Here is a 15,575-nt window from a genome sequence, read left to right on the forward strand (position 1 = left end):
AAAGCCACAGCTGTGCTTTCGATTCAAGGTTGAATTGGTTGTGTGCTATTTTTAAAGTTAACACACTAAAACCATGTGCGGCAGGTAAAAGGTAAAGTTGAGAGGCATTAATGATGCTGCTGTTACAAAAGGCAACAAGCCAATGTAATTAAAACAATCACAACAGTGACATTTGCTGAGATAATTTGCCTTTGCACACATTCATTTGGTATTTATACCATTTATGTATAATATAATAAATCTACGAATTCCCCGTATGTGCATGAATGTTGTTTGCACTTCATTCATATGATCAATGTCAAACTTGACAGGGTTGTTGCTAGATATCATCAAATGTAAAGGTATGAACTGATAAAATAATAGTTTAAATAGTTCTTTAGGTTCATAAAGCCCCATCCTTATATAAAGCGATTCCCTCTCTGCCCATCACTTTTTAGTAGAAAACAAGTCACCAGTGGACACTCCGTCATCTGTCAGTCAACAATATCTAGTCATCAACGTCACTTCAGAAGCAGTTATTTCACCTGTCGTTGCCACATGTCTCCAAATGTCATTGACATCTCAGGGTCTCTGGTGGCTACATCAGCGCTAGTCTATTCCTGTGTGTACTCCCCTTTATGCTTGATGTCTCACTCCTCTGGTGCCTGCATACCGATGTCAGACAACATAGTTTATAGATTAAACCTCCACTCACTGTGACATCTAAATTCGCAGTCGCAAACATGCCTGTAACAGTGACAACTGCAATCGTTAGGAAATATTGAATATCTGCACTAAATTTCTGGGAAATGGATGATTTTAATGAGGACTCATTCTTTGAGAAAAAATTTTTGTAGGAAAAATGCACTCACTCCGTTTGCTTATAGAGCAAAAATAGAATCATGAAAATATGGAAAGCAGTTACATTCAATTCCCTCTGCGGGAAGTAAATGGCTTAAAATTGACCGTTAGGATCAATAGCCACTAGTCTTTCAAACAGCAGTTCAAATGGAGGATACAAGAGAAAAACATAACGCTGAAAACAAGTGCAAATACTTTACTTTTTTTCTTTTTCTCTTTTTAAAATATATTGTAAAATATGGTCATTTTCAGGTTTCACTGTCTGTGAGATTCAGGGGTGTTTCCATCATTTTTATGTGGTTGTTGTCAAGGAGGCTGACACGACTCCCAGAGACCTGCAGCAACATTATCAGAAGGCTTAAACTCTGTTGACTGGCAGTGTCCATATTATGTACATTACACTTTATAACGAACCAAGAAAGGCTGCTGTGTACAGCACCACTGTATCGTTAGTGCCGAAAGAAGCAGGTGATGTTACACTAGGTAACCACTTGAGTCATAGCCAAAGAACCAATGAGCTCTATATTTGTTATAAAAACAAAGTTAAAGAAAGGGAATCTAAAAAAGTTGATTTTGAAAGTTAATATTTTTTGTCTACTTAAAATTGGCTAAATTATCTAGAACTTTAATTAAAAGTAAATGCATTCTCTTAAACAAGAAGCCACTGACAGCAGATGTTCTCCATTCAGGATTCATTCAGTTGCCCTTTTTCCTGATAAACAACTTGATTTAAAAAAAACTAACAAAAAAAAGCATTCAAGTTGCTTTGGGTTATAACAATTAGATTTACCAAAGTTAGTCTCAGTAATCATGGACAGGTTGTCAAACTATCGCAGAGCTAACATCGAGAGACAGACAACCATTCACACTCATAGTCAGTTTAGAACTGCCAGTTAATCTAACGGCATGCATGTCTTTGGACCGTGACGGGAAGGTGGAGTACCTAGAAAAATCATACAGGGAGAATATGCAAACTCCACTAAAAGGCCCCAGATTGGAGCACATTTACTCTCCCTCACCTGACCTGTAACTCTGGAGTCCATACGGTGATTATATCATCCCTCTGTCTGCAGACTCTAACAGTTGTTTCCACTATTGTGTTACAGCTTGAGGCTCACAGGCCATTAATCAGGATGGGTCTTTGGAATCGAGATGAAGGTCTTCTCTACACATGTTTTATCCAGAGCTTACAGTGTAACTGTAAATCATTAATTTGGTTCATTTCTATTAAGACACCCACTGCAAGATCTATGTGTGTGTCTGTTTGAGTGCACATTCAGTCCATCATACTCTGTATTAACTTAAACCATATCTGTCTGCTTTCCTTCCTCCCTGCCACCATAAATAGAAACTGCCCCAGACACATTACTATTCCAACAACATAATCCAATGCAGGTATAACCTACATCACAGCACAGAATTGATACACTAGTCTAATAATGGCTTCATATTTCCCTCTATATCCCCTAACGTCCCATGGAATCAATACCACAGCAGAAGCCGATGGAAATGACGCATTTTACATGATGTAAAGTGAGAAATGAGGTCACACATCAACAAGAACAAGTTTTATTTGCTTGCAAGGACTTGGCAGCTGAATGTCTGGTTGTGGTACAAAAAAAAACAGCTCCTCAGCCTGCGCCAGAGCATCCCTCCTATCCTGAGAGGAGGGAGAGGGAGCGCGAGATACACGCAGTGATACAGAAACACAACAGGGGATGCACCGGCTGCAAGTGAGTCGTTCGGGATTGTTCCCTTTTTCTTCTCTCGGTTGGGGATGAAAACACTGACTAACAAGCGCTGCCCACTGACTTTGCCACGCACACAATCGTCGGAACTTCGCTTTTGGACACTTTTGTCGTTTTGTGCGCTTGCAAACGTTACCCTGTGCGTGTTTTGAGGTTCACAGATCAATACTCATCGAATTAAGTATTGTTATCATTTAAGTTACTGCAGCTTAAGTTGTCGGGGTTTTGCGCACAAAGACTGGCGGTGTACATCTCTCGTCTGCCCGTGCTCACACGGAGGTGTCCGGTATGCGTGCCTAGAGAGAGAGAGAGAGAGAGAGAGAGAGAGAAAGAACGAACTCCCGTGGATGCGACCGTGACCTCCTGAATCTGGATACTGGGGGGGCTTTCACTATCCTCCTTTATGATACAAACCTTACCTTTTCAGCGAGGAGATCTGTTTAGGAGTCTGTGCAACGTTTCACTTCTGAGCGCACTTGTCTGACTCAACGATGAGCTCCCGTGGGAAATACTGCGTGTTTTTGTTCCTGCTTAAAAGTATCCTGTCGGACCCGGGAACCTCAAATCAAGGTGAGTAAAGGGCGTCACAATGACCACACACTTAGAACAAGGGTGGATGCACCAAATTAGTCTCCTCAAACAAAAACACAACACGCACGCTCACACGCAAAACGCAAAGTACAGCCTTTTTCAACATTTGAGAACACGTGCATGATGAATATTTAACGAAACAAGTTAATAATTTGTTCACCCATTAAAGCCTGACGGATTTGCTTTTTATTTGTGATTTGTGGAATTTTCTCTCTTATGCAGCTTCCCGGCATTTGTCAAACAATAACAACAACATTAGCGTTTGACGGATTTCAAAGTGCACTCTGCATTTGCAGCCTGAAAATGCATCTGAGATTTTCATTTTGTCGGCCGGACCCATAGATGTCAGTCTTGGTTTCAATACGTTTGTGTTTTGTCCTAATTAATGATCCTGTATTGCTTACAGCACACATCATCCAAAGGCAACATTAAGTCAGGAAGTTTTTCAGATCATTTGACTTAAAATTATACTATTGTTAATGTGAAATTTTTTAAACACTCAACATACAGTCATTTCAGTGGAAAGGCACAGGTTTAAAAAGAATCAGCACTGCACATGCATTTCAGTTTCATAATACACAACACACCGAGAGTTCAACTGCAAAAAACAACAACAAAAAAAAAGATTCACACCATGGAGGCTGTCTGCTCCATGGTGTGAATGCTTGGTCTACAGGCTGAAGCTCTTTGAGCCAAAATGACATCTTATTCACCTCCAAGTGCACAGAAACATCACCACAGCTATAGGAACCACTCAGTGCTACTGTAAATGGCAGCCCCTTATATTGCGAAGAGGATTCCTCTAAGGCAGGTGAATCTTATTATGCTGGGCCAGTGGTTGACAGTAGCTTCATCAGAATAGCTCTCCATATTTCAGGATTCATTTTCAAGTCATGCTGACATCAGTGTGCAGTTGCATATGTTTGAGAAAGACAGGAAATAATAGTGTTATTTCTCCTTCGTTGTGCTTGCAAGTCACATGGGTAAATGGTTGCCCTAATGCAATCTGTTCTTGACATCTTCCTCTTTGCACGTTTGCAAAGAGGTCAGTTTAATATTCCTTCCTGAATGTTTAATGTGTAGGATACACGTTTTCAAAGATGACAGGAGCTTCGCTAGCCAAATGTCAAAGTCTCCTTCACTACATTTTTCTGTCTTTTGTGGGAGTGTGTGTGTCTGTGTGTGTGTGGGCGCACACTCATTTTCCCCCACAGGATGTCTGTCTGCCTGTGGTGGTGACAGGCTTAAAGAAGAGGGGATGCACACAGGGGAAACTTGAAAAAATGACATCGTGAGGTGCTTAAAATGTAGTGTGAACAAGCTAATCTATGTTAGATGGTGCAATGTGTCTGAGTGAGTTTTCTGAATGTGAATCACATGTTTATGCCCTCATAGAAAAAAAGAAAATGAGAGTCAGAAGATAGTGTCTGTGGGGGTTTTAATTGAGTCATAAAACATATTTGTTTTCTATAAAGTATATTGAAGATTGTTAAAGGGAGTGGTAAATTACCGTTTAAACTTAATTGTTCATAAATGATTTCAATCTGCTTATTGTCAAAAGAGAACCTTTTAGACGAGGCTCTTATACGGCATTTCTGTAAAGTCAGCGTTCTCACAAGAATAGGCGATAATATGGAAGCAGCATTTTTTGCATTATAATGTATAGGAGTGGGAATTCAGCACAGACATCCACACTGTGGTGCAAAACTACACAGTTGATGTGCTGGTCAGAACAAGGCTCTTTTGTAACATAATAGGTTAGGCTTGTTCTTAGCTAATGAGAGGCTCTCCAACTTGTGAGTAACCTTAAATAAGTGTAGTTTGTAAGCAATTGAGCCTGACATGTTTGTGTTTCCAGTAAAGTATCTAATTCATTCCTTGGAGTCTTTCTTTTGTCAGTTTCGGTTTAGAGTCTAGAGTCTTGCTTTTATTAGATTCCTGTGGACAGCAGTTCAGCCATGGAAGTGTTGAGAAGAAGTGGATCCCAGACTCACATGTCCCCTGCTGACTTAAATTAAAATTGCTCATCTGGTACATGAAGTAGAATCAGTCTGCAGTCTTTCAGACTGCATGACACTTTACTACATGACAAACTGCTAAACCTAAGCCCATATAGCCTGCTTATAGGCTCATTTCTACGACAAATGAATGCAGGTGAACATGCAGAATCTCTAAAGGATAGGATTTTCACCAGAAGCTTTCTGTTTCTCTTTGTAGTCTGACTTCTACTGGCAAATTACATTTGTCAGGTAAACACTCCATGCAGAGAGTAAAAGATTTTATTGGGATTGTATTTGTCTGCTTTTATCTAACAAAAATCTAGGTTTATTAATTTTTTTAACATACAACCTGTGGATGGAACAGGAACTCTTTTCCCAGGTATCCACTGGGAAGACTGGAAGCTCCAAACAGGTGTCTGTTTCCCTGAGGTCGTTTGGTTAGAATTATACTAGGAGAGTTGCACATAACACAGACAAGTTGTCATTCCTGTTATACTTCATTGAGGTCCACATGAAGGGTAGATAAATAGTTGGTGCACTGTTATGTAGTGTTATCACAGATAAGTCTGCATAGTCATGCATGCTTTAATTAAAACATGAGAATAATTATTCTAATGACAATTAACAATAAAAAAAAAGAAAATGTGTGTGTTCACCATCTGTGCCCTTTCCCACAAAGGGGTCCATAGAACAGATTAAAAAATGGGTAAAGTGAAGAGAACTGTAATGGTGGCTTGTGCAGATGCAGGTGTTCAGCTCTCTTCTGCTGTCACCCTCACGTTTTCAGTTCTCTTAATCTATTGTTCATTAACAAAATAGCAGCCTTCGTTACATATGCGTCGATTACCATCTTTCTACTATCTATCAGGGACTATGACGTGGATCTTGTATTTGACGCAGTTTTTATCCTGCTTAAGATGTTGTGCACACCATTCTCCACAGGAATAACTGTCCCACTAATGAAGTGGCACGACCACGAAGAAAAGTGCAGGAAGTGGGCTAGGGTAACCGAGGGGTGGGAAATTAATTTTCCTCAAGGGGCCACATGAAAAACTGGAACTGTTTTGTAGGGCTGCACAAATAAGCTGAACTCAATTCTGCCTAATAGTAATATTAATTTGATCTCTTTATAAACTATTACTGATGAGAATAAATATTACAATTAGCCAATTAAAATATGAACTAGGCAGAGGCAAAACACACACATTCTATCACCATTTAATCAACATGCACAACAAAAACAATTGTGCAAGTTCTTGCTGAATTTCAAATATTTTTACCTTCATACAAAGTGTTACTCTTTTAATTAATTACGTCATCTTTCTCAGTCTTGTTTTCTATGTGAGACAAATTCAGTCTGTTTTGGGTATGAACAAGGGATTAAAGTCAGGTTCGATGTCTGAGGTTGATATGGAAGCGCGATAACATCAAAAACTTTACCTTTCCTTTCACAAACCCGAGAATTTCAACTCCTTTTAGGAATTTGCCAAGGCTGAGGAAACTGACAGCTGTGTGGTAGCCTATGTCACCATGTGCATTCTCATACTCCTCCAAATGTGAAATAAATTATATATAACTCAGTGCTTTCGCATTGGGGAAGTTAACTAATTTAGTTAAACAACATGGCTAATTTTTAGCACTGATTTACACAACGTCTCCTGATGTATATTAAAATGAAATAATATGAATTAGAGCTCTGGGATAATCTCAGACACTTTTATTTTGCACTTGCTTTAACAGTGCAGCATTGTTCCCAGTCAGACTCGGGACAAACTGGCAGGTGTTAAAACTGATGGCTGTCTATTTCATAACCTAGCCAAGCGTGATGTTGCATCCATTGAGAAATCAGTCCCTGCCATATACTCTTTAAAGAGGACATGAAATGCTTCGTGTACAGAGGCTAATTTACACCAAGGAGCCCTGCTATCAAAAACTTACATGGATTTCAATTGTCTGTGAAGCTGAATTTAAGAAATAAATGTTGAACGTGAAAGTTTTTAGAACATATTTAGTACCATCTTGTGTCAGTACAGAACTTGACATCACTGGGTTGGTTGTTTGGCTGCAATCAATAGACTTACATTAGTTTATGTTACCTAAATAATAACAGAACTAATAATTCAAGGAAAAACAAAGGAACTAAACTAGATCGCATTGTAAGGGAACAGTGTTGGGACTAACGCGTTATTAAGTAACGCGTTACAGTAACTACGTTATTATTGTGGTAACGAGCACGGTAACTAGTTATTATGCCAAAACCGGGAACGCGTTACTCGTTACTGGGATTTAGATAGGCTTGTTATTCGTTACTTCGTGTGGTGGCTATCGCAGAGCTTCCACAGATTCAATAACATTAGCAAGTGGTGGAGGCCAGCAGGTGGATGAAGGAAAAGGGAGGCAAGAGGAGAGACGCGAAGCGGCCGCTGGTCCGAGTATCAGGTGAACTGAACTTCAGGTAAGAAGTTATAACCTGCAGTCCATCTGGGTCAGATATGAACCAAGTTTAGGTGGAGTTTATTTTCGTTATGCTAACTTTTTCGTACTGCGTGCTAGCTAGCATGACGGAGTTTCTATACAGCTGGGTGGGTGCTATGTTACTGATGTTGAACTTTATTTTGTTCATAATGTTAATTATTAGAGTTGCCAACCGTCCCGTAAAAAACGGAATCGTCTCGTATTCAGAGAAAATATTACGCGTTTCGTATTGAGGTGAAAAGGAAAACAGTTTGTCCCGGACTTCAGCTACAATGAAAAAGACACAAAGCTGGAGTTATTCTGTGTCTTTGCTGCACAGCTGCCTCTTCTCTCTCATTCTCTCCCTTCCCTCTCCTGTTTCTACTTCAATCATGAAACTGATCAATGATCAGCTGATCGGCTTTTCTCTCTTGTTTATTTATCGCCCACTTTGCGCCAGAAAGAGGAAACCAGCAGATGTCGCGGTAAACAACAGCAGCACTTTTAAGCTTGATCAGCTGTTGTTAGAATTTATTTAATATTAATTTCTAGTATCAGCTGATGTTTGCTGGAGCCACAGCTGTAAACCTGCTGGTCATGATGTCGGTTTGTATATCTGGTCAGAGGGAAACATGAAGATGAAACCAGGAGATGTCCTTACTGAATCATCAGAGCTGTGATGGAGAAACAGGTTTACCTTTTAGGTGACATGAATGAGTTGAAGGGAAGTTATGAACTGTTTCTGAGAGACAAATAACCCCAGGATCCTTTTCTAAGTAGCTGACAGATGATAGATTGAGCATCATTGATAGATTGATACATATATACCATCAGAACAGTGTACATCACTGTCACAACAGTGTTTATTTTCATTCAAAGGCTTTATGATTTTTCCTATAATGGTGGGCCGGTCTCTAGTCAAAATGCCCGGGATGATTTTTTTGTCCCAGTCCAGCTCTGTATGCAGCTCATCTGCAGTCTGGTGTTACCTACATCTTCCTATTCGAAAGGCAGAATTTCCGAGTTCTGAGTACAATCGAAAGCACCACGACTGCAGTTTTTGTGTTGGATGTAAAAAGCAGGCTAGGATAGAATCAGGTGTGGGATTTCTCTCGTGGAAATGTGCACATTATTTTTCCCTTTCTATTGGTAGGTGGCACAGTGCACTTGTGGCAAGTAAGCAAGCTAGAAGACTGGCAATCTTGCTGGGTATCCAGTTACAGAAGCAACACATTAACAAGAGAATTCTGAGTAAAACCAAAGTTACTTTCCCTAGTAACTAGTTACTCTGAAAGTAACGAGTAACTTGAAGTAACTGAGTTACTTTTGATAGAAGTAACTAGTAATGTAACTAAGTTACTAATTTAATGTAACTTACCCAACACTGTAAGGGGATCACTTTTGTATTGGATGTAACAATGAGCTTTATGTTAAGAAACCGAGGATATACCGAGGATATCAACTTTCACTGTCTCTCTTTTAGCAGTAAGTGACTCTTTGTTGTTTGGCTAGCTGCACTGAAACACTTGTTTCCAACACCTGTTAGCTCTAATGTTTCCCTTTTCAAAGCACTTTATGAATGAAGATTGTGTGGAGGAGGGTCTGTTTGAGTTAGGTGACTCGAGTGGTTCACAGGACAAACTCAAGTCAGAAACTCTGATTTCTCCTCCTCTGGCCGGGTATACTGAGCGGCGCAATCAGCTGATGGGATCAGCACTATTTTATGAAATAGAATATTCTCTTTTTTTCCCTAAGCACATCCAAGCAGTTTATAACATAACAGGTTACTACACATCACACCACAGACATACTGTGTTTCTTACCAAAGCATGATCATGAATGGAATCAGCATATTAGCAGGAAAAATAGGTCGATGTGTGCGATGGACAAAAACATCCCCCCCAAAAAACAGAGGCTCTGAGGAAGAGATACCACACTTTTTGGAGACATTTTTTTCCATGTCACATGTCACTGACTGGATTACGTCATATTAGAAGTGAGGAAAAGCAAAGTCCAAATTTGAGAAAAGGAGATTCCAATTTGGAGATTTTCTTTTTTTCCTGCAGACATGCTGATGGATGTTTGGACTGGATCAGCTGTGATTGTGTCTCACTCCAGCTTATCAGTCCAGTGACTCAAAAAGACACCGTTCTCAATTATAAAGTGCTTAACAATCCCGAACATTACGGCTAACAGCTAGATTTTCCATTCAAGTGCAGCTAGCCTAACAACAAAGAACTATTTACTGCTAAAGAGACAGAGGGTCCACTTTAACTGTGCTAGCTCCTTCATATTCTCACACTCTTTCACTTTCCCAAGTACAAAGATACATACGTTGTGTGTCATAGATATTCAAGGTTAACTAAAGGCCATTAGACACTATTGCATAAAAGTGATGGGCAATTTAACATTTTTCAGATGTGAACTTGTCAGATGACGTATATACACACTGAACTTATTGCATTTTTGCTGAAAATTCATCCTAAGACAAAAATTTATGAAAAAAATAAAGTCAACATCAAGCCATGATGAGCTGGTCCTGATGTTTCTAAACAAGAAAAGGGTGAAACAGAGATTTTGGGTTCACACAGTTCTCAAGAGAAGGCAGCAGCAGGAAGAATTTCATGGTTTGGTCCAGGAGTTTAAGCTGTACCCCGACTGCATTCGTACATATTTCAGTATGTCTGTGGAGCAGATTTAGCTCTTGTTAACACAGCTGGGACCACATTTGAGGGAGCAGAGAAATAATTTTGGAGAGCCGATTGACCTGGAGCAGTGTCTAGCTGTGTGTCTGAGGTAAAATAGTATTATTTTACTATTTCTATATGATTGTGTATTCAGTACTGGTGTGTCTTTGAGGCACACTTTGAGCTACACTTGTCAAATGCAGTGGTCTGATTGGTAAGATCTGTTTATTCACATGCAAAAATATTTAGCTTGGTTCAAAGAAATGAAAAGTGCATATTCATCCTACGAAACCACACAGTCAGAGGGAACGGCTGAATTAAGAATAGTTGAGCCTGAAAAATATTTTTAATGAAGTAATAATGGAATATTCACACAGATATTACTTATCCTGTAAGTAAAGGCCTTCAAACTCCAAAATTCCTGCAATGTCCTCTGTCCTTATAATAATTGTTGTTATTATTGGTTCACCAGGAAAGAGCCATACTCTCGAATGCATCCTTTTTCAGCATATTAGTGCATCAGAATCTAACAAACACACTTTGAGAAACTCCCTAAGAGATGTTTTTTGGGGATTTTGTAGAAAATGACAAATCTGGACTTGACTGCTCCATCCCTAGATGTGTAAAGCTTAGTAAAAAGTTCTTGTTGCTTCTGCAGATTTGCTAAAAAAGATTGAGATTCCCACTTTTCTCTTCGTGTTTAGTCTCTTAATGGTGATTCAAGTTGTAATCGTTAAACACAGCAATCTGCTGTTTACGAACTAACTAAGCACACAGCTTTACCTCTGTCTTTACAAATAAGTCCATGTCTTGTTTAAAATTCTACATTCTGTATCAATCTTTCTTCTTCTTGTTCTTCTTTTTTTTTCTTTTTTTAAATGTGAGCTGACATCTTTCAGGATTAGCAATCTCACAACTTCTATAAACATCTGTTACAATGCATTTATACTGAAGCTGCATTTGCTTGCATAAACATATGTAAATTCACCTTCAGAACAAAGCAATGAAGTGAGCAATTCTGTGAGGAGGAGTTTATCAAAGAGTATTTGATGGTTCAAATGGGACAAACTGAATGATTTATACTTATTTACATGGGAATCCTAATTTTCCATTGACCTCACATGGATGGTCAGGGACAACCAAAGGGCCAGATGTGCCGTGGGGGACATATAATACCCATGATTGGGTGAACCTGTTTAAACCGGCGCTTCTGAGCCTGCTCCTTGTAGTTCCTGTTGGATTGTAAACAAGAATGAGATGCGACTGAGAATAATGATGCACAGTGTGACAGTCATTACAAAAGTGATGCAGCCATAGAGCTAGATGCTAGTTTTGTTTACAGAGCAGACCAGATGAGGGACCCGAGGAACAGTGAAAAACACAGCTGCCTGGACTGGGAGTTGTTTAGTTGCAGAACATTTTTTCTCTCGGATGAATTCATGACGGTGACAGCCATGGCAGTATTCCTCTGCATGGTAATGCTAAGCTAACACCAAAAAAGCTATATGATGGTAGTAATGATGAGCTGACAGGGACTTGAACCAGATCTTAAGCCGGTTATCCACTGAAATGTCAACTTTCCAACAAGAGGGAACAAGACCCAAAGTCTATTCTACTCAAATTACATTAAAATGTCTTATTTACATCTAGACCACATTTCCCTAAGTCTGACTCCAGCTTAAGTGTAATGAAACAACACAACCCCCCCCCCCCCCCCCCCCAAAAAAAAACAAAAAAACAAAAACAAAAAAACAGCTATCAGGACAGTACAAGTACAGCCTGGGGAAGCCACCTCAGTGCTGCAGCACAATTTTGATAACACAGAGTGGGATTTGTTTGCAGAAGAATCAGGCCTAGAGGTACATGCTGGTTAAGTCCCTAGTTACATAAACTTTTGCACAGAAAATGTGTTAACATAAAAACACCTCTTAGCCGATCACATTGTGAACTATTTTTACAACAAACCATCCCACAGCATATGGAAAGGTTTTAAGTATAAACTGATGGACAAAAAGACCACCCAGTGATGACTGCAAGCTGTCTGACACTTTTCAGTTCTTTCCCCATTTGACAGACCAGACCAGCAAGTCTCCTCAACTGAATACCCCACCCTATGAGGACCCAACATTGGTCTTAATGCCAGGTGAGGAACATCTCACAAGTATTATCAATCAATCAATCAATCAATCAATCAATCAATCAATCAATCAATCAATCTCTCGAGAAGCATGCCCTGTCACAAATCAGAAGCATCTTCTACCACTAAGCTAGATACGTATAACTTTGCCTACCTCTCATCTCATCCTCAACTAAAAGATGAAACCGTTATGTCAGTGGACTTCAGAGAGCTGCATCAAACACCATCATTCTTCAGAAATTGGTCAGCAAACTGCAAAAACCTGCATCATAAACTTTGTCTCTGACCAACCTCTTTCACTCTATTCTAAGTAAAGGGTACTTCACAGGGTTAATGTTGAGCCCAATGCTCTCCAAACGTTTGACCCATGACTGTAACCCCATTCGTGCCATTATAAAGTTAGTTGGAAACACAGTAGTGGTGCTTATAGGGGAGACAGCCTACTGCCCTGAGCTGAACAATCTCAGCATCACAACCATTCTACCAGCTGTGCCACTATGTAGTGCAGCATTTGTCCAGCTGATGATCATAAGGAATTCGACAGATCATTAGGTGGTCATTCAACATGTTAAAAAAATGAAAGAACTGAATCTGTTTCCAAGGCCAGCATTAAAATAACAAATAGAATAAAATGGAGTAAATAGAATAACACAACAACAATAATTGCACGGTGAAGGTGAACCAGACCCCCCAGACATAAACACAATTTGTGGCACTAAAAACATTCAACCCACTTCCTGTATGAACCTCTGCTGTGTGGTGGATGAAGGTCAACACAAACCACCTAAAAGACTGAGGAGCAGCTCATCTACAGAGCTCCATGCCTCCATCACACATGTCCTTGTGAAAGCACCGACTCCACTGTAGGCGATTACACACATGTACACACTGCACATCGCACAGTACAAGTAGTAAAAACTTTCTAATATTGTCACTGCTGCTTCTTTTTAAGATTATGTATACTTCTACATTCTATTTATTTTACTGTGAGGCATGATTTTCAGTTTAGTTCAATTCAATTACATTATATTTTTTTAATGCCAAGTCACAGCAGCAGCTGCCTCGGGGCACTTTATAAAAAATGTACAAAAACATTGAATTGTATAGAATTTCGTTGTCCGTAAACAGAGCAGATTAAAAGCTTTCAAACAAGTGTTAAACCTAACATAACAAGAAGAGGCCACAAGGTCAAGCTGCAACGGAGCCATGATTTCAGCTTGTGAAGAGATCCACGGTGTGACAGGCAAACATTGTGTTTACCTGTTAAACTATGATTAGACAGTGAGTCCAGGAGTTTGAGTTCATTTTTTTGCCCTTTTTTTCCTCTGATCAATCAAAATAAAAATGCAAAAATTCTCAAAGAACAAAGCAAATGTTCTTCCTTGATAAATGGCTCGTACTCAAATCATTTATTGAAACTAGCATCTGGTACAATTACTGCCAATGAAATATTCACCAAATTAAAAACTTTTTTTCTTTATCCACTGATCTGCTTTGTATTTTACGAAGCAGGTATCTGACACGTCGTCCTTTCTATGGGATCATTTCATCTGATCAGCAGTAACATTTAGACAGACGCTGGAATGACTTTTTCAGGAACCTGCATCATCTGTGCTCAGAGTCAGATGAATTAGATGCTGCTGTCCACTTTTATTATCATCTCATAGAAAATAATGATTCATTTTTTTCCCAGTGGCTTTCTCTAACCACATCCAGGAAACTTAAAAAAAAAAGCCAGGGGTCCTTATAGAACTGTCTGTCACCCTGGTGGAGCTCAGCCTTGTGGAGTATCCTTATCCTCATACCTTATATACATATCCTAAAATATTTAGGGATCCTGAATACTCAGTGTCTAGATAGTGTTAATGAACCACCTGCGAGTACACACACACACACACACGCACGCGCACACACATATGCACGCATGCATATATGCACAGACATATTCTGCAAACTACTACTTAAAACACAGTTTGTCTCTGCATTAGGCTTTCAAAAACAAAACAAAAAACCAAACCCTTCTGGTCTGTGCACTTACTAGACAACAAGAATCAGAGGTCAAAGAAGGCTAAGCAACAGAGGTTCTTTAGTTCTTTACAACATAAAAGTGTAGGATGATATTCTTGTAAATGGAAATCTTCAAAGGAAGGTGCAGACAGTTAAGTGAGAAAATGGTAAATGCGTATTTCCTTACTTATCAAGCAATTGCAAAACCTCTTTCAAAAATTCATGAGCTTGAAGTGTTCTTCTCCCCTGCCTTTGTCATCATTAGTCGTGTCTTGTTGCGTTACTGTCACCTGTAGATTAGTGAAAGACTGGGAAACCACTGAAAGGAATGTGCATCACATCGCCTTTTTAAAACAAGGACCGACTCTCGGAAAAACAGCCCCATGGCACTTCTGAACTCCGCAGGAAACCTCTGATATGAAACAGCCTGCAACATAACTCCTGTAATGTGCAGACACCCAACGTGTCTCGGGTAAAGGAAGGACACGGGAGATCATTACACAGGATATTGTTTTACTGTTAGAAGCAGAAGTCCCCGATCACACCTTTGATCCCGTTCAGACCATCTGCTATGGCATAAAAAAGCGTTACAGCATACAGAAATATTAGAGCATGTTTCTGATTTCAGAAGGAGAATATTGTTGAATGTCCTGTCTGATGATATACAGCCCTTTACCTTGGTATGAATAGCTGGCTACAGGAATGGCAGTTCCAGTTGCAAAGGTTTCATTGGCCGATGAAAGGAAATGTAACCAATCAACGTAATGGTTAAAATTACAGAACATATTCAAAACAGCCTGCCTTCAAATAGGGACAGCTCTTGTAAGCCATCAAACCCTTTCATTATGTTGCAGTGAGATTTGTCCCAAAAGCTTTGCAGAGCCACACCGTACATCTCCCAAAGTGTGCCTCTGCAATAATCCGATAGTGCAGAACCTTTTTAAAAAAAAACAAAAAAAAAAACCAGCTTCAGGTTATTATGCTTCTAAAGCAATGCACAGACAAAACTAATGTGATTTGGACTCCTGATAAGTGATTACCAGTGTAATTGTGCTTGCGTGAAAAACAAAAACGGTGTATCAAATTGCCTCCACTGTGGTCTTGGACCATT

The 15,575-nt window shown here is 39.5% G+C and overlaps 1 protein-coding gene across 2 annotated transcripts in view; it reads left to right on the plus strand.

Moving 5' to 3' along the window:
* The first annotated feature begins 2,492 nt into the window (after positions 1-2,492).
* Positions 2,493-15,575, plus strand: part of LOC146718809 (ephrin type-A receptor 6-like) — an 86,928-nt gene continuing 73,845 nt past the window's right edge. The window contains exon 1 of one of the 2 annotated variants that reach the window (XM_085455878.1): positions 2,493-3,158. In XM_085455878.1, coding sequence (XP_085312004.1) covers positions 3,080-3,158 — 79 coding nt within the window. In that variant the 5' untranslated portion in view covers positions 2,493-3,079. The remainder of the gene's footprint in view (positions 3,159-15,575) is intronic. The other variant, XM_085455887.1, reaches the window with a different exon arrangement.

This window comes from Copadichromis virginalis, linkage group LG1, assembly GCF_057382275.1.
Source record: "Copadichromis virginalis isolate Kocher_CV1m ecotype Utaka linkage group LG1, C_Virginalis_male_GT1.1, whole genome shotgun sequence".
Taxonomy (NCBI): Eukaryota; Metazoa; Chordata; class Actinopteri; order Cichliformes; family Cichlidae; genus Copadichromis; species Copadichromis virginalis.